Here is a 27,913-nt window from a genome sequence, read left to right as displayed (position 1 = left end):
ACCATAGGATTTATTCATCTTTTCTCTCTTTTCATAATTACAATCTCTAATCCCACAGTGAGAAACCTGACCACTATAATCCTTTAATAGTATTAATTTTTTTATTAGTTCCCTCATATGTAACCAATTTCTTATAACTTTTCCCTGCATGAATGCCCTCCTTTGCCAGGCTGTTGGGTCTTGACACCCTGTCCTAGGCCACAGGCTTCCTGGGGAAGCCTATCTCCTGTCTTTATTAGTTTACTTTTTTTTTTTTTATACCTAGGTTACACTCTTTTTTTTTTTTTTGCAGTTAACCTCAGATTAAAATGCTCTTTGGAAGTAGATAAGGGATAATTAATAAATAGAATAAAAATTTATTGATTTTCTTTTACTTCAAACAAAATAAGCCAAATTTGTACTATTGTGTAGTAGAAACTAGAAAACTTCCTGGCTTTTTGTTAATCCTCTTTTAGGAGAGACCTTTTCTTAAGGTAACAGTAAATCTGACTATTTTTACCTTTTAGATTCTATTCATAGCTTAACATAAAAGTTTCTTCTAGCAATGAGCTTGCTATTATTTGTACCTGGGGTTAAATTATGAGTTTTAGCTAAAGCTCTTCTTGGTCTTGCAATGAACTGACATATACTTAGGAAATTGTGTAGTTGGAAAATTTTTTTTCTACTTAAATTATTATTTCACATTTTAAAGTAAATTTTTTCTTTAATTTTTACCTGTTTACACCTAGTGGTTTTCAGACCATTTTAAAGCAGCAGAATCCTTAAAGGACAATAAAACTTCACATGAAATTTAAAACATGGTACAAAAATTTGGTTGTTCTTAACTGTGTGTCAGGGACCCTTTCATACATTATATACTCCTGAAAGATAGTAGATACGTCTTAAGTGTGTCTGGTACTTAATACTTTATTTCTGTTTAATCTAGGCGACAAAAAGCTAGAGAAAGACAGCAGAAATTGCTTGCAGAGTTTGCATCACGACAGAAAAGCTTCATGGAAACTGCCATGGATGTTGGTAAGTCAAAATTTATTCGTTTAGAACACTCATACTTACAGTTATTACCATAGTACTTATCCAGTCCAATCATCCATCAGTTTTTAACATTATAGACAGATGATTTCTGGTCTTTATTTAAACAATGGAGTAATGGAAGATCAGACCAAGGTGGTCCATTCTGTTGTTGAGTTAGCTGCAGTTGTTAGAAAGTTCTTGATGGTAGTAATACAGTAGTATTCTGCTGCTCTCTTCTCTTAAACTGCCTTTTAGATTTATAAGGTTCATCAATACGAACTTACTTATTCTGATTTTTTCCTATGAAATTCTTCTAAGATCCTTAAAATAGTTTTCAGATACTTTGAGTTTCTCTTGCTGTTTATACGTTCACTGTTTCTTAAAATCAGGTGCACCTCTCATTTCCATTAGGATTAGTATTAGCCTTTTACAATGAGAGAGGATGCCATTTTCCTGTGTGATAGTAGATTGCTATGAGTAATCTTTTACAGACGTAGGAGATATAGATTAACTCTCAATTAATCTGTCTTCAGTTAACAGTATACTCCTTTCCCTGATTACTTCTTGCATTTCAGTGATTTCCCTCTCTCTTTTTTTCAATTTTAGACAAAAATGCTGAAATAAAATACAAGAATGTATGTTCAAACATGCAAATACATTCTCATGCACATAAGCACACATAACTGATGTTCAGAAGAGGAGGGTCAGTCCAGATTAAGCATAATGTGTTATAAACCATCAACAGTGGAGTTTATGTACTTTGATGTAAAGTATACTAAATTCTGTTTGTTGGATTAACCAATAGCAAATCGGTTGACTTTCTTGTATGAAAGATGACAGTTTAGTTCATGATACTGCTTTTCCTTTTTCTATGTTTTCTCTTCCTCCTTCTTTCCAAAAATGGATACTTAAAATTTTTTGGTTTTTACACATTAAAGATAATGTCTATTAAGTGTTCTATCTATAGCCAGTTTCTTCATATCTCTTCATATAAAATTAACTAATAAGCACCCCTATCTCTCATTTTTCTTTTCATCATCACTACCTTCTGCTTTTTAGAAGTTACATGTTTTCTTTTTCAACATATCTTTTTATTTATTTATTATTTTCCTTGTGCTGGGGCTTTGTTGCTGTGTGCTGGCTTTTCTCTAGTTGCAGTGAGTGGGGTCTGCATTATGATGCCTAGGCTTTTCGGTGTGGTGGCTTATCTTGTGAAGCGTGGGCTGTAGGCACATGGACTTCCGCAGGCAGCCTCAGCAGTTGCGACCTGGCAGGCTCCAGAGCGTGGATTCCGTAGTTCCGTTCACAGACTTGGTTGCTCTGCGGCATGTGGAATCTTCCTGGACCAGGGATCAAACCTAAGTGCCCTGCATTAGCGGGTGGATTCTTATCCACTCTACCACCAGGGAAGTCAACTTGTTTTCTTTTAAATTAACATTGCCAACATTTTATTTTGCAGTTGCAGTCAAATCTTCCATTCAAAGATTTATTCTAAATGTTGAAAAACATTCAAGATAACTTTTTGAATGCTGTTGACTTCAGGGCTAAATAATAGCCTGCTGCTGCTAAGTTACATCAGTCGTGTCCGACTCTGTGTGACCCCATAGACGGCAGCCCACCAGGCTCCCATCCCTTGGATTCTCCAGGCAAGAACACTGGAGTGGGTTGCCATTTTCTTCTCCAGTGCATGAAAGTGAAAAATGAAAGTAAAGTCACTCAGTTGTGTCTGACTCTTCACGACCCTATGGACTGTAGCCTACCAGGCTCCTCCGTCCATGGCATTTCCCAGGCATGAGTACTGGAGTGGGGTGCCATTTCCTTCTCCAGTGCATGAAAATGAAAAGTGAAAGTGAAGTCTCTCAGTCGTGTCTGACTCTTCACGACCCTATGGACTGTAGTCTACCAGGCTTCTCCATCCGTGGGATTTCCCAGGCATGAGTACTGGAGTGGGGTGCCATTGCCTTCGAATAAATAATAGCCTAGTATTCATTTATTTTTTTTGACTCCAGTGACCTGACTCCTAGACCGCATTAAGGAGATTGTATTTAGTAAATAGCCTCTTTTCTTACAGTCTTGGAATTGCTTAAACTATATCACCGTTTACTCATTTCTATTTGTTATATTGTCTTTTGTTTTTCCTGAAGTTTCCAACTACCTTTTTTTCTAACTGATATGCCTTTATGATATCCCTGTTATTCTGCCCACTTAATCATACTGTCCTTTGCATAGAATTCTGTTCCAGTCTGGTCCATTTGCTCCGTAGGCATGCTGTACAGCTATTACCTTGGAATTTTCCTCTTACAGGGTTCATCTGGTGTTTCCTGCATCTTATCTCTTTTTGGAGGTCTTGTTTTATTGGAGTGCAAGTATATTGCCAGAAATGCTTGTGCTGGAAGTTAAACTTTCTGATTCTTTTTATTTCCAGATGGGACCCTGGTTTGCTGTCATGCTTGATTGTTCGTTTGGATGAATGCAATACACCTGTTAATACACATTTTTTTTTACACCTGATAAAGGACTACTCCCTTGTCTTTTACCATTAATTTGATAAGAAGTGTGATGGTAATTCGGAGAAGGCAACGGCAACCCACTCCAGTACTCTTGCCTGGAAAATCCCATAGATGGAGGAGTCTGGTAGGCTGCAGTCCATGGGGTTGCTAAGAGTCGGACACGACTGAGCAACTTGACTTTCACTTTTCACTTTCATGCATTGGAGAAGGAAATGGCAACCCACTCCAGTGTTCTTGTCTGGAGAATCCCAGGGATGGCGGATCTTGGTGGGCTGCTGTCTATGGGGTCTCACAGAGTCGGACATGACTGAAGTGACTTAGCGGCAGCAGCAGTAGCAGTGGCGGTAATTTGATTCTTATTTCTTTGTGAGTTAACATTTTTTTCCCTTTCCTGTGACACTTTTATAACTGTTTGATTCTCAGAGATACGAAGTTTTATGATATGTATCTAGGTGGATCTTTTTCATTCTCCTTAGTACTTAATGGACCTTTTCAGGCTGAAAACTCGTGTATCAGAAGCTCTGAGAAAAATATTTCCTATGATTTTCTTGACAACTAGTATAGCCACCTTCCAAGATGACCCTCCATGATCCATACTGCCTAGTTTTTATGCCCTGCGTGCTCTCCTCTGATGTTGTGTCAAAATTGGTATTCATGATCACTGGGGCATGGCAGAAGTCATTTCTGAGATTAGGTTATGAAAGATATGGTGCCTTCTATCTTGACTGCTTTTCTGTCTCTCAAATTACGTATTCTGGGGAAAGCCAGCTGCCATGTTGTTAGCAGTCCAGTGGAGAAGCCTATGTGGGTAGGGACTGAGGCCTCTGGCCAACAGTCCTATAAATGAGCCTGGATGTGAATCTGCTAGCCCCATTCAAATTTTTAGATGGTACTGTCCAGCTGTTTGTTTAATAGCAGTCTCAGGAGAAATCCTGAGCCAGAACCATCAAGCTAAATTGCTTGCAGATTCCTGACCCTCAGAAAACTATTGTTTTAGGCCACTGAATTTTGGGTAATTTGTTAAACAGCAGTAGAAAACTATTACAATACTTTTCTCCATATATTTTCTTTATTCTCTTTGATGGGACTCTGATTATTTGGATATTGGATCTCTTAGATTGATGTTTTAATCTTCACTGTCTTTTTTATATCTTTTTGCTTTACATGCTTAGAGGTTTCTTCTCTTTAGTATCTTGGTCTTTGTCAGAAGAATTTGTTCTAAAATCTTTCTGAATGTGTTAGCGCTCTCTCAATTATCCTTTATCCTTCTGAACTGCTTAGAAATTTAAGTTACTCTTTTATGTTGTTAGTTTCCTTCGTTTGCCTGATAATTCTTGATTCCTCTGGAAAGATCGTCTGTTACCCTGCTGAGGCCTAAATAGGTTTGATCCTAGTAATCCTTTTTAGCCAATGTATGGATGAGGCGGGTTGACTCTCAGACTTAGATCTGGGTGGGAGGATTGCCACCTACTCTGTTTGGGCCCTCAGACATTAACACTCAGTTAGAAAACCCTCTTACTCTCCAAGCAGCATGTTCAGTTCCTTTGGAGAAAGACAGTCATTTTTTTGTCTCCTTAGGGTAAATGCCAAATTACCTGAGTGCTCTATCAGTCAAAGTTGGGGAGGGAATGGGGTGCTGAGTAGTGAAGTTTTGTACATAGACTTCTGATTATTCTGCTTTCAGAATCACTTAATACTTAACTTAAGACTCCTATCCTCTGCCTCACTGACTGATTCTGAGCCCAGATTTGACATTCTTCTAACGGACCTATCAGTTCTTCCTTTCTATAACTTTCTCATAATACATACGTGGTTGTAGCTATTATGATTTTCTTGCATTGTCAGCGTGTCTCCATCTCCTCTAATCTTTTAGAAATTTTACTGACATCTCTTATTTGTTGGTTGGTGAAACTCTTTCATGACACCATCGTTTTTCTGTATTCTTATGGGAATATTTCTTTATGTATATCTTTGCTTTTATTTCAGTGATTTTTTTTAAAAGGAGTGGAGATAAAAGTATGTGCTCAGTCTTCAGTCTTGATTAGCCACTCACTAATATTTGCTATTATAATGTATAAAGTTAAAATTTCTGTTATTATAAAAGCATTAAATTTTTATTATGGAAACTTAGAAAACACATATAATCAAAAATAAAATAATACTATATTTTTACTATCAGATTTCCTAATCTAGGCTATATCCTTACAAATCTTTTTCTGAGTATATTTGTGTGTAAAGGTATTTTTTAGCCAAAATGAATTAATTTCATACATGCTGTTTATTCTTATGAAAAATTTCAAATATACAGAAAAACTGAAGGAATAGTATTACAAATTACCATGTACCATGTCACCTAGTTAACACTTTTCTTAATTTGTTCTTTCACTCACTCTCTTCCTCTACTAGATGAAGTAAGTTATAGACATCATGATACTTTACTCCTAAATACTTCAACATACATGTCCTAGGATTTAGAATATTCTCCTACTCAAGCACAATACACCATATGTAAGCAAATTACTTTTTCTTTCCAAGTAAAGAAAATAGCTTCAAAATACCAACCTGGGTATTATATTAAACAATGAAATCGTTGAATTAAAATTTAAAAAATTTAAAATTGTTTACAGACCATTTTATCCTTTGGTAATTCTACTAAGGGTAATAGTCAAAAGCTCTGTGTTCTGAAGTCACTTGAGAGCAGCATTTTTGGGGGAGTTAATATAACGGTTTGATAAACAGTTTGATTTGTTTCTTTGCAACCTTAGGAGCTAAGAAAAAAAGCTTAGTGAATACTGTTTTTAGAAATTGTTTTTATCTGTTGCCTCCCACTCCCAAATGAGATAAAAACAATTTTCTGAGGAATTGATTAAGCAAAGTATCCAGAAGAGGTTAGGTAGTATTGTCTTGAATAGGAGAATGGCCACCTCATTCCCTGAGCAGACTCGAGAGGAGAGGGAAAGCGTGGATGGAGATAGAGGTAAGTTCCTTTAGGGGTAGGGAAAGTGGGAACTTCAGGTGATCACTCAGTTGCTTCAGTTCACAGGGCCAAGTAAAAGGTGAGTCTTGCTGAGTGAAAAGAATACCATCTGAAGTTTGGAGAAGTTGCTAATGAAAGTGGGAGATGTTGCTCATCCAGGCTGAGTATAAAAATTGATAAGCAATACTTAGGGTCCAGTTATGTTCAAGATCATAAATTCAAATGTCATTAGTCTGCAAAGTTATTGACTTTCTGTCCTAAATCTTACTACTTTTTGGAAGGTTTGATCTTTTTTTGGCAGTAGCCAGGGCACAGGAACAACAATTGAGGGATCAGGCAGACATGATTGCTAGCAAACAGAGGCAATTCACAGAAGCCATCAGGATAAAGGGCTCCGCTCTCTCCTAGTCCCGGTTCTTGCATGCTGCAGTGGTGACAGGTGAGGTAATAGAGATTCATGAGCATTTGGTTTATTTATGTTGATTATGGCCATGCCAGTGGGATTCTGGACCATTCAGATTTGTATATTCCTTTTATTTATAACTCATTCCCTTCCCAGAGAGATCTATTTGACCCTCTAAAACCTGTTTGAGATCTCATTTTCATACTTTGCTCAAGATAAAAATTGCAGTTATACGTCTCACTGCCTCTGATTACTCTCCCCGTTTACATGTGACATATATATTGTTATTAACACATGAAGCAGGGTCCACACCTGAGATAATATTTATCTTTAATATAGACACAATTTAATCTCAGTCCAGTCCTCTGCTTTGTCAGATGCCTTTTGTCTTTTGCCTTATTTCCCATCTGTGTTACTCATGTAAGCATTCTGTAGTTGTTTCTTTCTTATTTTGGCTTTATTTTTGTGTGTGAGAGATCTTCTCCTAAGATTTCTAGTCTTGTAACTTAGTATTTAAAGTATTTCAAACTTATAACATGCAGTACTTTATAAATCCTCAAATCGGTATTGTACATTAGTAGGTAAAAAATTTAAGGACACTTTTCTCTCTGAATGCAACAGATTTCTACTTTGTGATTAGTATTCTTACTTCTCTGTTGATAATTCCTTTTTGCAGTTATCAAGTTTCCTATATGAAAAGACTCAACCTCTGCAGTTCCTTCTCTCCTGATCACTGTCCCCCATTGTTTATTTTTACTCGACATCTAGGTATAGACGTCATGGGCTTCCCAGGTGGCACAGTAGTAAAGAATCTACCTGGCAGTGCAGGAGGTGCAAGAGACATGGGTTCAGTCCCTGAGTTGGGAGGATCCTCTGGAGCATGAAGTGGCAAACCACTCCAGTATTTGTGCCTTGAAAATTCCATGGACAGAGGAACCTGGGAGGTGGTCTATAGTCATGGAATCACAAAGAGTCGGACATGACCTGAGCACCATTACCACCACATGTGTAGAAGTCAGGACGTTAGACCTTGATTCATTAAGGTTTATCAGACAGATACGGCTGAAATCCAACATAGTTGTTCAAGGGAGAGTTTAGATGCTTAATATAGAGTAAGAATGTATTTTGGAAGTTATTTTCTGATCTTGAAGTGAAAGTTGGTCAGTCATGTCTGACTCTTTGCAACCCCATGGACTATACAGTCCATGGAATTCTCCAGGCCAGAACACCGGAGTGGGTAGCCTTTCCTTTCTCCAGGAGATCTTCCCGACCCAGGAATCGAACTAGCGTCCCCTGCATAGCAAGCAGTTTCTTTACCAGCTGAGCTGTGAGGGATCTTAAACATACAGCATTTAATCGTACAAGTTATATGGTACAGAAAAACATGAATAAGGATGAATTTTATCCCTAATCTCACCATCTGGAAGACATATGTATTACAGATGATACTGTGTAATACAATTTTTTATCATGTCTTTTTGCTCAACATTTTAGCATAAACATGTTCCTATATTATTATTAAAATTCCTAGTAACTTGTGGTTTTACTTCATTGGAGAGGTAGCATGTAGTGGTTATGATCATGGACTCTGGAGCATTACTGCCAAGTTCATATCACAGCCATTCCATTATCTGGAGTAATTTACTCTCTGCATTGGTTTCCACATAGTTAAAAAGAGATCATTATACTACCTACCTCATAGGGTTGTGGTGAAGATTGAATGTAATGGTATACATTTCAAACATTTAAAACAGAGTGCTTGGTGCATAAGTGTTTTTAAGCATTGGTTATTACTATTATTACTTTTATTCTATAATTTATTTAATCATTCCATCATAATTGAACTTTAGTTTTTTAAAAAATGTAATTATTATAAACATTGTGTAAACAAAACCTTTTCTGTATTTGAGTCTGGGTCTAAATAGTATGAATTTGGGGGGATGATGATGATATATATATATATATATATATATGTTAACTATGTAACCAGCGCTGTGCTAAACACATTCTGTTTATTGACTTATTTGTCTTGATAGACACATGAGATAGATGGCAGTATTCCATACCTAAATTTAAGTTAAGAAATTTGTCTGAGGTTATACAGTAGTAAATGGTGGAGTCTGGGCTATTGATCAACAAGCTTTGCCTACTCTTTACTATTTCTCATATGTGAAGCAAACTGAGGAGAGTGAAGTCTCTCCCCTACTTACTCCCCCAGGTTGGTAGCCTGGGGACAGAAAGGGACAGTTATGAAAATAATTGCAAAGTGAGAATTAATAGACTGATGATTGATTGATTGAGGCTTAAGGTATAAGATAGAAGGATAGTCATTGTGTTTAGCAAGTTTTATTTATTTTTAAATTAGAATGAAAAGAATACTTCTTTTCAAATAACTGAAACAAAAATCCTTGGTGTGACTCTATTAGTCTAGCCTGATTATAAGGTTAGTTCCACTCCAATCATATGAATCAAAAGTGGTGATGGTATGATTCTCTAAGCAAAAATTTAGTCCTGCTGTTAACAGATGAGATAATAAATACCAAGTAGATAGGCTTCCCTGGTGGCTCAGATGGTAAAGAATCTGCCTGCAGTGCAGGAGACCCAGGTTCTATCCATTCAATCCCTGGGTTGGGAAGATACCCTGGAGAAGAGAGTGGCTACCCACTCCAATATTCTTGCCTGGGAAATCACATGGACAGAGGAGCCTGGCAGGTTAGAATCCTTGGGGGAGTCACAAGGAGTCCCACATGGCTGAGTGACTAACACTTTCACTTCAGATAGAAATAATAACTGTCTACAGTACCCATCCTTTAAGATTTCATTTGGAAAGTGGGGTAGTCCAAGCTTGAGCTGGCATGTGTCAGGATTTGGTTGACTTTTATTGTTGTTAGTTATGGAAGGAGCTGTTTGTTTCATTATTTAATAATACAGTTTAATTTGAGGTTTATCCTTTCATTTTTTTTAACAATTTACATAAGAAAAAGAGAGGGTTGGGGATATAAATATATATATCGAAATATAAAAATATTTGCATCCCTAGTGTCCCCTTCTTAGGTAGATGATAACATACTATGTACACTTCTTCAGCCTTGCTTTCTTCACTCAACGTTATATCCTGGAGATCCTATCATGTAGCGTATAGAGATATTCTTTATTCTTTTTTCTACCTGTATGGTAGATTCCCACCCCCACCTCCCCCATCAATAGTTTATGCAAATGGTCTTCTATTATTGGACATTTGGGTTATTTCCAGTTTTTTGCAATATAAGTTGTACTGCAGTAAATATCTTGTGGCATGTATCTTTATATATTTTGGTAATATATATGTAAGATACATTTCTATATATGGGATTGCTGGGTCAGGGTAAACACACATGTAATTTTGCTGCTGCGTCGCTTCAGTCGTGTCCGACTCTGTGCAACCCCATAGACGGCAGCCCACCAGGCTCCCCCGTCCCTGGGATTCTCCAGGCAAGAACACTGGAGTGGGTGCATGAAAGTGAAAAGTGAAAGTGAAGTCGCTCAGTCGTGTCCGACTCTTAGCGACCCCATTGACTGCAGCCTACCAGGCTCCTCCATCCATGGGATTTTTCAGGCAAGAGTGCTGGAGTGGGGTGCCATTGCCTTGCTACATATTGCCAAATTACCCTTTTAAGGGTTGTACCATTTAGTATTCCCATCAACAGTGTGTCAGAACAGCAATTTACCTACATCCTTGTCATTCGAATATGTTGTCAAACTTTTGTATTTTTGCTAATCTTGTTGGTGAAAAGAAGTGGTATCTGGTCTAGTTTTAATTAGCATTTCTCTTATTATGAAAAAGGATGCTCTTTACATCTTTAACTGCTTCTTTTTCCCTGACACTTTTTTTTTTTCTACTTTAGAGTTTGGTTGTATCATAAACTAGCCTCTTTTATATTCTTATATTTTCTTGGAATCAGGCACGGTTGTAGACTTGCTTTCTTTTAGGTAAGACCAATCTGCTTGTGGCGTTGGAATGCGTATAGTGCACTAGTCCTGTGTATCTATTGCTGTTGCATCTATGTTATTATTTTATAAATTACTATAAACTTTGCCATGTCACCTTGTGAAGTTCTTATTCTCTCAACTGAATAGAAATGAATTGAATTTATTTTCACTTAAATTAGAAAGCGGATCTTGTTGAATAGAATACTTTTGTATGTTGGTTATTCTGATCATAAATTTGTTCACTTTTAAGGGATAGTGCTGTATCTGTCATTTTAAGTCAGTCATCTGTGATGTGGTGTATTAAAAAATACAACCCACAAATATAAATTATGTTTTGGTTATTTGTTCCATAAATAAAACACGCACTGATATCAAGCCAAAACATTTAAAAATGTATATGCTTAACATATACAAAGCTGTATGAAAGCAAAGCTGATCATTTCTTCCTACCTTCTCTTTTAAACCTCAACCGTTTGGGATAAACCATTATAAATAGGCTTTCTTGCTTCATATGAATACATATAAAAATTATAGAAATGGATTTTGTTTCTATTTGTCTTTCCTGAAATAAAATTTTACTATATATAATGCTATGCAGTTTGCTCTCCCCAGCCCCCTCCTTCTTTTTTTCTCCAAGAGGCAGAGCTTGTGGGATCTTAGTTCCCTAACCACAGATTGAACTGCCACCTGCATCAGAAGCAAGGAGTTTTAACCACTGGATCACCAAGGAAGTCCCATGTTTCCTTTTTAAAATAATTGAAATATAGTTGGTGTACAGAAGCATATTAGTTTCACGTCTGTGTATATGTGTGCATGCTCAGTCGCTCAGTCATGTCCGGCTCTTTGTGACCCAATGGACTGTAGCCCGCCAGCTTCCTTTGTCAATGGGATTTTCCAGACAAGAATACCGGAGTGGGTTGCCGTTTCCTCTGCCAGGGGATCTTTCTGGCCCAGAGATTGAACCCACATCTCCTGTGTCTCCTGTATTAGCAGGGAGATTCTTTACCACTGAGCCACCTGGGAAGCTCAGTTTCAGGTGTACTACTTAGTAATTTGGTATTTGCATACATTATGAAATGATCATAATGCTACCCAAATGAGACAATCAGCGTCCATATAAGCAGTAATTGATCATATTAATATTATATACCATTGATACGATGTTGATGAGAAGGGTACTCTACCTTAGTGGTCCTCCTCACTTACAACCATAACCTCAGACTAATCTTGAGAAACGTATCAGGCAAGTTACAGTTGAGGAATGTTATACAGAATACCTGATCAGTACTCCTCAAAACTTTTAAGTTCATCAAAAACAACAGTTTCTTGAGAAACTGCCACAACTAAGAGTAGACTAAGGAGACATGACAACTAAATGTAATATGCTGTTCTGGATGGGATCCTCAAAAAAAAAAAGGGCATTAGGTAGAAACTAAGGAAATCTGAAGAAAATATGGACTTTAATTTATCAGTATTATATCAATAAAATTGCTCAATAATATATCAATATTAGTTCATTGTGACAGTCATATCATGCTAATGTAAGATTTAAGGGGAAACTGGGTGTGAGGTTTATGAAAACTCTTTGTAGTGGCTTCAAAACTTTTCTGCAAAACTAAAATTATATTTAAATGATGTATTTTTTAAAAGGAATGAAAAGTCCCTCTCTATACCAAGTTAAAAAAAAAAAAACCAGAGGAAAGCAAGAATGTTAGTAGTAAAAATGATGACCAGATCAGGACAGTACTGTGCATCTTTACCAGAATTAATGATATTGCTCTGCAGGAGTTTTGCAGTTGTGGCCATTGTCACAGGCTTCTTAGCGGAAAGCAGTAGGGCCAGTAGCGTGTTTAGTTTATGAGTAGTAATTCACCTAGTAGGATCCGAGCAAATACTCAGTTGTAGTTAAAAATTAAAGTGTGTTATATGTTCCTAAAACCAAGGATCAATTTATGCAGTAAAGAAGGTTCTCTGTGCCTACTCCTAGGCTGCAGACCACACTTTGCCCTGTGATACTTTTTTTTTTAATTGGAAGATAATTGCTTTACAATATTGTGTTTGTCTCTACTGTACATCAACATGAATCAGCCATAGGTATACATACGTCTCCCTCCCTCTTGAATCTCCCTCCCACTTCCCATCCCATCCTACCCCTCTGTGTTGTCACAGAGCACCTGGTTGGAGTTCCCTGCGTCATACAGCAAATTTCCACTGGCTAGCTATTTTATATATGGTACCATATGTAAAATGGTGCTCTCAGTTCATCACCATATTACCATATGGTAATGCTGCTCTCAGTTCATCCCAGCCTCTCCTTCACCCACTGTGTCCGCAAGTCTGTTCTCTCTGTCTGCATCTCCATTGCTGTCCTGCAAATAGATTCCGCATATATGCGTTAATGTACAATATTTGTTTTTCTCTTTCTGACTTACTTCACTCTGTCTAACAGGTCCTAGGTTCATCAACTTCATTAGGACTGACTCAAATATGGTCTTTTTATGGCTGAGTAATATTCCATCGTATATATGTACGATAGCTTCTTTATGCATGAACATGGATTGTTTCCATGTCCTAGCTACAGGGAACATGTGTCTCTTTCAGTTATGGTTTTCTCAATGTCTGTGCCCTGTAGTGGGATTGTTGGGGTATTTGGTAGTTTTATTTTTAGTTTTTTAAAGAATCTCCATACTGTTCTTCATAGTGGCTGCATCAGTTTACATTCCCACCAACAGTGCAAGAGATTTCCCTTTCCTCCAGATACTTGTGTTTTGCAGTTGTCTGTTCCCAGCGTAGGCATAATGTTTCCAAGCAAAAACATATTTCCCATGGTTCTGAGGGCACTAAATATATCATCCCTACATCATTTTCCCATTCTTTTCTCCTTTCATCCACAAAACTCCATAAACACAAAAACAAAGCATGTTCCAAGAATGATCTGATGGTTGGTTGGGACTGGCCTGAGCTGGTAGGACAACTGGGCTCTGTTCCAGGTGGGCTGTCTCCTTCTCCAGTAGGCAATCCCAGACTTATTCTCAAATAAGTGGTATGATTGAGAGGGAGAGATAGATACTAGGGGAGAGCTACTGAGGGAGAATATACAAGACCACTTTAAGCTTTAGATCTCTTCATTGGCTTATTTAAAATTTCCATTAATTTTGAGCATTATCCAAAGTTCTATTTTAGGTTTCACCCCTTTTCCTCTCAGTCTTAATAAATATCTGATATATGTTTATCTGCATGAATCTTATTAAAACATATATAAACTTGACACCTTTCTTTTTCTATTTTTGTCTTTTTTTTTTACATATTTATTTAGATATGCCTCCATCTCTTAAACATGCCGTAAATCATTTCTGCTTCTTTGATCTTCCCAATCTCCTCTACTCCTTTCCTTTGCCACTATGGATGCCTCTATGAATTTTTATCTGAAATGGTTATTGACTCAGTATTTTATTTCTTGCTGTTAATGACATATCACCAAAGGATTGCTGTTATTTTCTATTATAGTTTTGTTTTATTATATGTATGGTCATATAGAAATGTTTATCCTACATAAATACATATTGATAATTATTATCACTAAAATATAATCACTACAATTAAAAGAAAAAAGAAAAAATTTTTTACCCTTTTATCTCCTAGTAAATATTGCCATTTCTTTACAAGAGCTGCCATGTTATTATAAATTTTCCCTCTGAAGTGCTTCAAAGAAAACTAAAGCAAATGACCTCCCCCTTATTTCCTTAAATTATAATATTAAAACAATATTTTTAGATACAAATACCTTTGCATCTGTGTTTTTTGTTTTAATTTTACGTATGATACAACATTAGAAGAGTTGTTTTAGTCGCTAAGTCACATCCAACTCTTTGTGACCCCATGGACTGTAGCACACCAGGCTTCTCTATCCATGGGATTTCCCAGTCAAGAATACTGGAGTAGGTTACTATTTCCTCTTCAAGGAGGTCTTCCCAACCCAGGAATCGGAAGTCTTTCATAACATCCATTCTTTGTAATTTTGTCTTTTATGAGAAAACATTTTATTTTGGTGAGATAATTTTCCCATAGTTTTATTACTATATAATTTATTGATACTAAAGTTCCAAATTATTTGAGCTTGATTTTTTTTCATAATTTTATTAAAGAGAGATTTTCTTTTCAGGAATTAAGATTGCAACTTTTTCTCCTCAGATTCTCCAGAGAGTGATATTCCTATGGAGATCACCACAGCAGAACCTCAAGTTTCTGAGGCAGTATATGATTGTGTTATTTGTGGACAGAGTGGGCCCTCCTCTGAAGACAGACCTACGGGATTGGTTGTCCTGTTACAAGCATCCTCAGGTAAAAATCAAAGTAATTTTTAGTGGGAACATTTTTAGAGATGAAGTATTTGCAGCAGATTAGTAAATCCCTCAAATAAAAGCTAGATTTTTGTTTAGGTATAACTGCAGATCTGTATAGCAAGGATCTTTATAGGTTTTTTTTTAGCAAAGATTCTTAATCTGGTTTATCTCACTTTCTTGGAGTGTTGAAAGAAACATTTAAGAGAGATCTCTCTGTATGTTACATAGTCTTTTTCTTTAGAGTGTGATGGAATCTTACCAATGCTGGGTGGCCAAAAACTGAGTTCATCTTTGTTGGCAACTTGATTGTTCTAATATCTAGAAACATTTAAGTCCAAAAATAGTCAGTTTAAATATTTTAATTATATAAGACATATTCAGGTTGTTTTGCCCTTGTTTCTTGAGCATAGAAGCAGTCACTCTTGTAACAGCCTGCCAATTGACGTTTGCAAATCTTAGAGTTAAAATAATGTTTTTAAAAATTTGAAGGATTTGTCTGAATATTCTCTATTCTCTGCCATACTGAAGTATTTTGAGGTAGTGATAAATATTACACTCCAGTTCCAATGAATGTATCCTTTTTCAATAAGAATATGTGTGAAGTGAAGTAAATAAAAGACTTACATATTTCTCCAGGGCATTTTTTTTCTAGGGTGTTTACTCTGAATTAGTAGAGTAGAAAGAGTTAGATATAAGAAATTCCTCAGAATTCAGATACAGGTTCAGTTCAGTTCAGTTCAGTCCAGTCGCTCAGTCATGTCCGGCTCTTTGCAACCCTGTGGACCAGAGCACGCCAGGCCTCCTTGTCCATCACCAACTCCCAGAGTTTACCCAAACTTCATGTCCATTGAGTCAGTGATGCCATCCAACCATCTAATCCTCTGTCATCTGCTTCAGTCTTTCCCAGCATCAGGGTCTTTTCAAATCAGTCACCTCTTCACATCAGGTAGCTAAAGGATTAGAGTTTCAGTTTCAACATCAGTCCTTCCAATGAACACTCAGGACTGATTTCCTTTAGGATGGACTGGTTGGATCTCCTTGCAGTCCAAGGGACTCTCAAGAGTCTTCTCCAACACCACAGTTCAAAAGCATCAATTCTTTGGTGCTCAGCTTTCTTTATGGTCCAACTCTTACATCCCTACATGACTACTGGAAAAACCATAGGTTTGACTAGATGGACCTTTTGTTGGCAAAGTAATATCTCTGCTTTTTAATAAGCTGTCTAAGTTGGTCATAACTTTTCTCTCAAGGAGGAAGCGTCTTTTAATTTCATGGCTGCAGTCACCATCTGCAATGATCTTGGAGCCCAAAAATATAAAGTCTGTCACTGTTTCCCCATCTGTTTGACATGAAGTGATGGGACCGGATGCCATGATCTTGGTTTTCTGAATGTTGAGCTTTAAGCCAACTTTTTCACTCTCCCCTTTCAATTTCATCAGGAGGCTCTTTAGTTCTTCTTCACTTTCTGCCATAAGGGTGGTGGTATCTGCATATCTGAGGTTATTGATATTTCTCCCGGCAGTCTTGATTCTAGCTTGTGCTTCATCCAGCTGAGCATTTCTCATGATGTCCTCTGCATAGAAGTTAAATAAGCATGGTGACAGTACACAGCCTTGACGTACTCCTTTTCCTATTTGGAACCAGTCTGTTGCTCAATGTCCAGTTCTAACTGGTGCTTCCTGACCTGCATACAGATTTCTCAAGAGGCAGGTCAGGTAGTCTGGTATTCCCATCTTTTTCAGAATTTTCCAGAGTTTATTGTGATCCACACAGTCAAAGCCTTTGGCATAGTCAATAAAGCAGAAATAGATGTTTTTCTAGACCATTCAGGTATGACCTAAATCAAATCCCTTACAATTATACAGTGGAAATAAGAAATAGATTTAAGGGACTAGATGTGATAGACAGAGTGCCTGATGAACTATGGACGGAGGTTCATGACATTGTACAGGAGACAGGGATCAAGACCATCCCCAAGAAAAAGAAATGCAAAAAAGCAAAGTGGCTGTCTGAGGAGGCCTTACAAATAGCTGTGAAGAGAAGAGAAGCCAAAAGCAAAGGAGAAAAGGAAAGATATACCCATTTGAATGCAGAGTTCCAAAAAACAGCAAGGAGAGATAAGAAGGCCTTCCTCAGTGATCAGTGCAAAGAAATAGAGGAAAACAATAGAATGGGAAAGACTAGAGATCTCTTCAAGAAAATTAGATACCAAGGGAACATTTCATGCAAAGATGGGCTCAATAAAGGACAGAAATGATATGGACCTAACAGAAGCAGAAGATATTAAGAAGAGGTGGCAAGAATATGCAGAAGAACTGTACAAAACAGATCTTCACGACCCAAATAGTCACAATGGTGTGATCACTCACCTAGAGCCAGACATCCTGGAATGTGAAGTCAAGTGGGACTTAGGAAGCATCACTACAAACAAAGCTAGTGAATTCCAGTTGAGCTATTTCAGATCCTGAAAGATGATGCTGTGAAAGTGCTGCACTCAATACGCCAGCAAATTTGGAAAACTCAGCAGTGGCCACAGGACTGGAAAAGGTCAGTATTCATTCTAATCCCAAAGAAAGGCAATACCAAAGAATGCTCAAACTACCGCACAATTGCACTCATCTCACAGGCTAGCAAAGTAATGCTCAAAATTCTCCAAGCCAGGCTTCAGCAATAGGTGAACTGTGAACTTCCTGATGTTCAAGCTGGTTTTAGAAAAGGCAGAGGAACCAGAGATCAAATTGCCAACATCCACTGGATCATCGAAAAAGCAAGAGAGTTCCAGAAAAACATCTACTGCTTGACTTAATCTGGCCAAGTTTGTTGCTTTCTTTTAAATATAGAGATAATAGTGACTTTTGAGGATTGTCATGTTGGTTAAGTAATGTAATATAGGTAAAAGGATCTAATATGGTGCCTGGTACATTAGTTTTTTTGTCTTATTACTCTTGTTAAAATTTGAAATTGATCTGTGAAACCCTCACTGAATAAGACAATAGAGCCGTCTAGATGAGAAGTAACTACTATAATTAAAAGGAAATGTGTTGGAGTACTGACCCAATTTCACAGCTGCGTATCTTTTTCTGCTCTTTTAAGGAATTCAGTTTATTAGATTTTTGCCTCTTACTTGTCCCTCTATAACTTCTTCACCAAGTACTGTATAATCATCAACTTAATGTTTTATTTTATTCATGTATTCATTTCACATGTATTTATTGATCATCGCTATTACAATAAGAGCCAAACAAAATAATATCTCTGCCCCAGTGAAGCTTATGTTATTATTTTGGACTGTTATTTGTTCGTTGTTTTATATTTTTAAAGTTGCTTTGACTTGTTACTTCATTTAATTCCCTTATAGCAATTTTTTACACTAAACTAGTTAATATTAGATAATCCCACTGTTCCAGAGCTCTTTTGTGATTTCAAGATAGGAGGAAAAATATAAGAAACTAGTATTAAAAGCTATTAAATCTCAAGAGTGATTTTAATTAGGAATTGTAGCAGGGAAAATCTCTGGCTGTTTCCTTTCTTTCTGAGCCTCACCACCCTCTGACATCCTCTCACCTTTTACCCCTCTTTACTTTTTTCTTCTGAATTCTTTATTTATTTTTTCTCTTCTCTCTTTCTTTTGTCTTTGAATATGGAAAATTTTAACTATGTGGTGATGTAAAGAGACTAGTAAAATGTACCTCCATGTCCCCATCAATTTCTAATGTCTCCGTCAATCTCTAACAGTGATTAACTTGTGACTAATTTTTTCTCCTAGAATTATTTGGAAGCAGATTCCAGGCATCATTTTATTTCATCTATAAGTATTTCACCATATCTGCTGAATAGAAAAGACTTATTTTTTTAAAGACTTATTTTTTAAAACCACAGTCACTCCTGAATAACTTAATTCCTCAATATCATCAACTATCTAGTCAGAGTTCAAAATTCCCCAATTGTTTCTTATTTATTTTATTTTATTTATTTATTTATAGTTGTAGAGACTCCTTATAGTCTTTTATTTAATAGAGTCCCATCTTATCTTTTCCTGTGCCTGTCATTTCCACCCCGCCGCCCACCCCAAATGCACTTTGCTATTTGAAGAAATTGGGTCAATGAACATTTTTTTATTAGTATCTTTAATTAAAGTATAGTTGATTTACAATGTTATGTTAATCTCTGTTGTACAGCAAAATGGTTCAGTTATACACGCACACACACATATATATATACACACACACATTCTTTTTTAAAAAATATTCTTTCTGTTATGCTTTATCATGGGATATTGAATATATAGTTCTTTGTGCTATACAGTAGGACCTTGTTGTTTATCCATTCTATATATGAAAGCTCGTATCTGCTAACCCCAGCCTCCCACTGCAACCCTCCTCAGCTCTCTCCGTTGGCAACCACCAGTCTGTTCTGTTTCTCTTTCATAGATAGGTTCATTTGTGTCATACTTTAGATTCCACATATAAGTAATATATGGTTTTGTCTTTGTCTTTCTGACGTGCTTTACTTAGCACAATAATCTCTGATTGCATCCATAGTGCTGTAAATGGCATTATTTTGTTCTTTTCTATGACTGAGTAGTATTCCTTTGTATATATGTACCGCATCTTATTATCCATTCCTCTGGCGATGAGCATGTAGGTTGCTCCCACATCTTGGCTGTTGTGAACACTGCTGCTGTGAACACAGGGGTGCATGTATCTTTTTGAATGATAGTTTCGTCTGGGTGTATGCCCAGAAGTGGGATTGCTGGGTCATATTGTAATTCTACTTTTAGTTTTCTGAGGACCTTCATAATGTTTTCCACAGTGGTTATAGCAGTATAACTATACTATGTATAGCAGTATACCAGTAACTGTATATAGCACTATATCACCACCTTGTAGGAGAGATCCTTTTCTCCACACCCTTTCCAGCATTTGTTATTTGTAGACTTTTTAATGATGGCCATTCTGACTGGTTTGAGATGGTACCTCACTGCAATTTTGATTTGGATTTCTCTAATAGTTAGGGATCTTGAGCATCTTTTCATGTGCCTGTTGGCCTGTCTTTGAATAAATGTCTGTTTTGGTCTTCTGCCATTTAAAGAATTAAGACTCTTCCTCCTTAGATTTGTCCAAAAGAAAAAAAAAATGAAAAGAGAGAAGGGAACACTTCTTAGCTCATTCTCTGAGGTCAGCACTACCTTGATACCAAAGCCAGATAAGGATTTCAAAAGAAAAGAAAATGATAGACGTGTATCCCTTATGAATAGAGATGTAAAAGTCCTTAACAAAATCCTAGCTAACCAAGTTTGGCAGTTTATTAAAAGGATTATACATCATGGCTAATTATATTTTAGTTTCTAGCATCTACTTGCTTTTGTCTATTCTTTCTGCTGCTGCTGCTGCTGTTACAAATCTCCCCAGAACTTGGGGCCCACAGCTCTGTGTCTGATATTTCCTTCTCTAAGAATGACTTATTGAGTCTTAATGTGTGGCACTTTATGCCTATACCCCCACTTCCTTTTTGTGTGGTATGTGTTTTACAATTATAAAAATACCTCTTTTCCCACCTTTTCATTTCGACTGACTTTTACATCTACAGAAAAGTTGAAAAGCCTTCACCTATACTCGCTGATGGCTAGCATATTTCCATGTTTATGTTTTCTTTCCCATACTTATCTATACACAGACACACACACACTTGTCAGAGGTAGACATCTTGGACATTTTTATCCCTAAATACTTCAGGATATATCACCTAAGAATAAAGATATTCTTTTATACAAGCTTAGTACCAATCATACTGAATAAATTTAATAAGAATAAAATCAAATATTCTGTGTTCAGAGTCTCCCAATAATATTTTATATACCAGATATATATTTTTCTTGTTCCAAGAGACAAGTGAAGATCATGTGTTGCAGTTAGTTGTCATTTCTTGTTAGTCTCCTTTAATCCGAAACAGTTTCTCCAGGCATTTTAAAAAATTTTGAAGAGTTCAAGTTTATTCTGTAGACTGTCTCTTTTTCTGGATTTATGTGATTGTTTCCCTGTTATTGGGCTTCCCTTGTGGCTTAACTGGTAAAGAATCTGCCTGCAGTGCGGGAGACCTGGGTTTGATCCCTGGGTTGGAGAGATCCCCTGGAGAAGGGAATGGCTATCATCCACTCCAGTATTTCTTGCCTGGAGAATTCCATGGATTGTATAGTCCATGTGGTTGCAAAGAGTCAGACATGACTGAACGACTTTCACTTTTGCTTTCCCTGTTAATAGATTAAAGTTAAACATTTTTGGCAATGGTAGTATTATGATGCTGTTCCTTCCCGTTGCATCACATCAAGAGACTCATAGTGATAGTTTGTTCCATTATTGGTGATGTTAACCAAGTTTAATCACTTGGTTGGTATTCTGACAGTCTAACATTATACCCTTTTACTTCATGTTCCCTGCCTGAATCAATGAACATGTTACCTGTTATTGTCATTATTCTTGAATTTGGCTAGTCAGAATTCCTTTAGGTCCCCGCTCAGTGCTTGAATACCTCTTTCCTCTTTACACACAATTCCAGGCTTACTTTGCCCGTCTCGCCAACCCTGATGTTATTTTAAAAAATAAACATTCACATATTAAAAGTTTATTTACTCTGTAGAAGAAAATTAGGATATCACTTTTTGTAGGTCTTTAAAAATATTGTAATAGTGAAAAAATTAAGAAGCTTATGGTAAATAACTCTGCTTTTCTTGGTGAATAAAGTCCACATGTTAGTTTTTTTTAACAGGCTCTTATCTCTGTTGTTAATATAGTTTTGGGGCAGTGCCGTGACAACATTGAGCCAAAAAAGTTGCCTATCTCTGAAGAGGAGCAGATATACCCCTGGGATACATGTGCAGCAGTTCATGACGTGAGGCTTTCATTATTACAACGTTATTTTAAGGATGTAAGTGTTCTTTTTATTAAATGTTATTTTTGTCTGTAAAATTGATAGATATTTCTCTCCAGAGTTTTATATTTTTCTTCAACCAAATATCTTTCTGACTTGGAATTTGGAACTTTATTAGAAAAAAATTAGTATGTGGATAGTAATAAATAGAAGTCAGTTAACACATAAAAATTTCAGGTTTCAAATATTATGCCTTTGTTTTAAATGTTGTTTATTATAAGATATACAAATTCAGTTCAGTGGAATGATAAGTTTATATTATCATTTTAAACACTTTTATATATTATTTTATATACATTATAAAAACTTTTAGATGTGGCACTTATGTTTTATGAAGATTTTTGCTTCTGTCTTTTTCATTTAAAGATACACAAAAAAGTCTCATGATGCTTTGATATGTAAAGTAGGGGCAGATTTATCATGGCTTCTATGATTTCTTGTTGTGAACTTGGTAGATTTTTTCCCTGGCTCTTCGTACTTTGTGGCTCTAACTCTCAGGTATTCATAAGACTTAGATCAACTCAGTTTATTTAGTAGCGGCAACATTGTTAACTTCTTTGTAAAATTTTGATACCGTTTTTTAAGTTTCCTGAGGGGTTATCATGGAGAAGGCAATGACACCCCACTCCAGTACTCTTGCCTGGAAAATCCCATGGACGGAGGAGCCTGGTAGGCTGCAGTCCATGGGGCCGCTAAGAGTAGGACACGACTGAGCGACTTCACTTTCACTTTTTACTTTCATGCACTGGAGAAGGAAATGGCAACCCACTCCAGTGTTCTTGCCTGGAGAATCCCAGGGACGGGGCAGCCTAGTGGGCTGCCGTCTATGGGGTCACACAGAGTCGGACACGACTGAGGTAACTTAGCAGCAGAGGGGTTATCAAATGGGGATTCCTTTCACCTGTTGTTATTTGACTCTGCTGTATTTTGAGTTAAGTAACATCTGTTAATAACTTAAAATACTTAAAATATAAAATGAAGCATTATTTTTAGTTATATATATATAAACACACACACACACATATAAAAATGTATATTAGTAGATTTCCAAATATAATTCCTTCATGTACATAATGTACTAAGTTAAATGGAAGCAGCTAGTAGGATATGTGGCAGACAGAATAAACAGTAACTGATCTAACGTGGTAAGAGTCAGAGTAGAGTGTGATTCAGTAGTCTGGATAAGGATGTTTCCAGTGGATTCTGGAGGAGATGGAAACCCTAGATAGGGAGGTGTTATGTGGAGTAGAAAGAATTTCAGATGAGGAAAACTGGGGTTTGGTTCTGATTCTGCTGTTTCTTAGCAATGTGAGCGTGACCAAACACTCTAAGTCTCAGTTACCTCATCTGTAAAATAGGGCTCGTAATGGTCTTTCATGCAGTAACCCAAAAGATCATTTTACATGTTATAAAGGTCAGTATAAATGTAAAGTGGTATTTTTAATTTTCAAGTTACCTATTTAGGAGGGCTCGTTAGGCCTTATTAAGCAGTTTGGGTTAGGTAATGAGGATAATGCTTCCATATATTTTCAGAGACTTTAAAATGAAATCATTATTTGGAAATAAGACGTCTTTATGTTTGTATATGTACATGCATACATATATGTATACACAGACACACTTTCATACTTTTTCTTTATTGTTTCTTCAGGTTTTCTGCAGCATGTGTATATATGTATATAGTTTTACTAATTGGAGACCAATTAATATCTTCATTTTGGAGAAAATTGTGCTGAATTCTACTTTTGCAGAAATTTACTGCCAACTTTTTTTAGTTTTTTTTTTTCCTGATGTAATCCTGGTTTTAATGTCAGCATTTTGAATCACTTTAGAGTAAATGAGTAAAGATGAATCCTAAGGCCAAATAGAAAATAAAAATAACTTAGTCAAAATACAACTCAGACCTGAGGACATAATAATTTGAGGGAAGAGGAGATCTAATAAAGGAGAGAAAAAGTAGAGTATCTCTTCTTGCAGTCAGAATAGCTATTCATTTCTAAGAAAGAAAACAAAAAACTTTTTTTTAAAAAAAGCTCTGAACTGATACTTGAACTGGCCTGAATCTGTTTTGTTTTTGTGAGTGATTGTGAGGTTTTATTTCTACATAAGTACTTTTATATACTTCATAATGGCTATTTTACTTATAAATAGTGTGTTTCCTGGACCTCTGGAGGTCTAGGGCCATTTTTCCTTTTGGTTTTATAGTCCCTTCAGGGCTTCCCAGATGGCTCAGTGATAAAGAATCCTCCTGTCAATGCAGGAGATGTAGGTTTGATCCCTGGATCAGAAAGATCCCCTGGAGAAAGAAATGGCAACCCACTCCAGTATTCTTGCCTGGGAAATCCCACAGACAGAGGAGCCTGAAGGGCTACAGTCCATGGGGTCGTAAGAGAATCATATGTGATTTAGTGACTAAACAACAACAGGTGTGAAGGTGTGGAAGTTGCTCAGTCGTGTCCAACGCTTTGTGACCCCATGGACTGTGTAGCCCGCCAGGCTCCTCTGTCCATGGAATTCTCCAGGCAGGAATACTGGAGTGGGTTGCCATTCCCTTCTCCAGGGCATCTAACACATGCTTGGGTATTGTGGATGCTTACTGGATTTCAGTTTTGTAGCCAGACCATGTAAAGAAGAAGAGTTGTTATCAGTAGACACTGTTAGTGATTATAGAATTAAACTGCATAGATTCTTCTCTCTTCATATCAAATGCATGCTTTTTATAAAGTTGACCTGTAGAATTTCAGTCATACAAGATAGTGTGTTTACTAGTGAAGTTGGAAGTGTTATATATGAGAGCTATGACACTCATATATAAATAGAGAAGGAGGGAACCTGAGCTTTGGAGTCAGATAGATCTGGGTTGAACTTGGGCTTTACCACTTTTAACTGAGTGCTCTTGGTCAGCTTGCAGTCCCTTTTTATTAAAAGAAATAAGACTGCTTACTGCATAAAGTTTTAATAAATATTGAGGTGAAGGTTCAATGTTAAACAGTACAGAGGTGGGCACATTGTTGAATGTAGGTCTTTCTGAAATGTAGGTCTCATATTAGTAAATGATCTCTTGCTTTTTTTGACTCTAGCAAATTAAAAAGACATCTAACAGTTACATAGACAAATGACATACTATTTTCAGTTTTAAAACTAACAGCTTATATATTAAAAGGAAAGATTAATTACATTTTATAGTACATTGTCAAAGAGAATAGCTTATTAGCTGCCTACCAGCCATTCTAAAATGATCTAATACCCAAATCTGCTTCTACTTAAAGTGGCTCCAAAACATAAAACAGAGATGAGCAGGTCTCCTGTTGTTTTTCTGATGTGTAACAGTAGAAACCAGCTCACCTGCTGTGAGAATTTGATTTGTGCTGTTGCACATCTTCAAATCGGCTAGAAAGGCATTTCATACTGTGTGATGCTTTAAACTTTCAGATGCTCGTGAAGAGTCTTGATTTAATATTGGAATTCTGTTTACTGTTATTTAAGATGGTTTGGTCATCTAATAGGCTATTTTCCAACATAAAAGTAAAATTTAGTAGTTTGCTTTGTTTTGATGGCTCTCAAATTTTTCATCATGTGCTGTCACTCACGTTAGACCTCGTACCAGTATTGCCCTGACTTGGCCATGTATTTGCTGTAGACTCTAGAGGGTTTCCCTGGTGGCTCAGATGGTAAAAAATCCACCTGCAATCCCTGGGTCAGGAAAATCTCCTGGAAAAGGGAATGGCTACCCACTCCAGTCTTCTGGCCTGGAGAATTCCCTGGACAGAGGAGCCTGGCAGTCTGCAGTCCACGGGGTCGCAAAAAGTTGGACACAACTGAATGACTTTCACTTTCACTAGAGGGTAAACTCAGGGTCAGGCTGAAATGCTGTTTGGCAGAGGCCAAATGAAAATTTAAAGAAACTTGCTTTAGGAGGAAAAGTCTAGACTGTTTATAGGTTGAAAAGAAGGAATTAGCAGAGAAGTTTAAAGAGAAAGAGAAGATGAAAGGAATTAACTTTGAAAATGCATTTCCAAAGTGTATGTAGTTTGTTTATATAATCTGGGTTCCTTTTTGTGTTGTTTATTATATTAGACCCATATAAATGTTTAGGCACTTTTAAAATTCTCATGAGCAGATTTGTACTTTAGAAAGATGTGTGCAAGATGCATCATGGAGACCAGTTAAAATTTATTTAAGAACTCTCTTCCCCACAACAGATCACATAGGCTTGACTGTTACAGTGGGAATAAAGAGAGAGAGGCCAAAATCATGAATTATACAGGAGATAGATTTCATATAGTTTGGGAACTAATTCTGTGGTGTGAAGGAAAGGGTGTGATGTAAATAACTTTTAGCTTTCTGATTTGGTGACTAAACAGATGTAGAGTTTTTAAGCCAAGAGGAAGAGAAAGATTCATAGAGAAAATGAACATTTTTGACACATTGGTTTTATTTTATCTGAAGGACCTCAAATTGGAGATTTCTGGTTGTCAACTGAGTATTTGTATCTGGCATTCAGGCAAGAGACCCAACTTGAAGAATCATTGAATATACTGATTAAGTTCACTCAGGGAGAATAGTTTTAATAAGAGAAAAGCTTTAAGAATTGAACCTTGAGGAATTTAAATATTGAAGGGGCAGACGAAGGGGAAAAAAAAGTCTTAAAAGGAGGCTTAAACCAAATGGTTAAAGAGACAGGAGAGAAACCAAAAGAGAGTGGCATTAGGAGGGAAGAGGGAAATAGGCATTTGAAGAAGGCAGATGTTAAGGTTAGATGTCACAGAGAAATCCAATACCATGTAGAACAGGTAAAATAATCAGTAGCAGTATACTTTATTATATTTTATGAGGTAGAGAAAGGCTAATTCACAGTTTTTCTCTTTTATTACAAGTATAATTATTTGGAAGCTAAAACTATCTTCCAGATTTAAAGATATTGCCTCGGGGTTATCAAGTCAGGTGTTTCTTTATATCACAGAAATACAAAGCCCACATAGGTATAACAAAATGAAATGATTGAGAGGTTTATGTAGATTTGTTTAGGTATGTTTCTGCTTCTTTAAAATTAATTATATTTTGTCTTTTTTTTTTTAAGAGTTCTTGTCTCTTGGCAGTATCAATTGGCTGGGAAGGAGGTGTTTATGTACAAACCTGTGGCCACACATTACATATCGATTGCCATAAATCTTACATGGAATCATTACGGGTAAGTTGATTGAAACATGTTAAATAAAGATGTTTGTGTCTTTCAAGGTATTAAATATTTTTTTACAGCGTATACATCCTAATTCATCTTGGGTGATTATGATTGCCATTTGAACTATTCAGCTTCACAGTTCCTTGACCTCTTCAACTTTAGGGATTTCATTTTTTTACTTCACATTGGCAACTGACTTCCATAACTGTAATTTTAGATTTTGCTACTTTAGCTCTAAAGTAGTAAGCTTTAATATCCTACCATACCATTATGGTATAGCACTTGTCAAAGTCTCTATCTTTACTCTTACTGGTGTGTTTTGCTTCTGACCTCAACATCTCTAGTCCTTTGTTGTTCTGTTGCTAAGCTGTGTCCAACTCTTTGCGACCCCATGTACTGCAGCCTACCTAGTCCTTCCCTGTCCTTCACTATCTCCTGGAGTTTGTCCTTCTTTCCTTCCCTGTCCTTCACTGTCTCCTGGAGTTTGTCCTTCTCTCCTTCCCTGCCCTTCACTATCTCCCAGAGTTTGCTCAGATTCATGTCCACTGAGTTGGTGATACTATTTAACCACCTCATCCTCTGCTGCCCTCT

The 27,913-nt window shown here is 36.7% G+C and overlaps 1 protein-coding gene across 1 annotated transcript in view; it reads left to right on the top strand.

The window, feature by feature from the left end:
* UBR3 (ubiquitin protein ligase E3 component n-recognin 3) overlaps nucleotides 1-27,913 on the top strand; it is a 205,850-nt gene that overhangs the window by 118,849 nt on the left and 59,088 nt on the right. Inside the window, exons 24-27 of the mRNA XM_070803519.1 lie at nucleotides 926-1,014; nucleotides 15,062-15,211; nucleotides 22,004-22,137; nucleotides 27,221-27,331. Of these exons, the coding sequence (XP_070659620.1) occupies nucleotides 926-1,014; nucleotides 15,062-15,211; nucleotides 22,004-22,137; nucleotides 27,221-27,331 (484 nt within the window). The remainder of the gene's footprint in view (nucleotides 1-925; nucleotides 1,015-15,061; nucleotides 15,212-22,003; nucleotides 22,138-27,220; nucleotides 27,332-27,913) is intronic.

Source organism: Bos indicus, chromosome 2 (genome assembly GCF_029378745.1).
Source record: "Bos indicus isolate NIAB-ARS_2022 breed Sahiwal x Tharparkar chromosome 2, NIAB-ARS_B.indTharparkar_mat_pri_1.0, whole genome shotgun sequence".
Taxonomy (NCBI): domain Eukaryota; kingdom Metazoa; phylum Chordata; class Mammalia; order Artiodactyla; family Bovidae; genus Bos; species Bos indicus.
The sequence above is the reverse complement of the archived record's forward strand: the minus strand, read 5'-3'. Positions and strand labels throughout refer to the sequence as shown.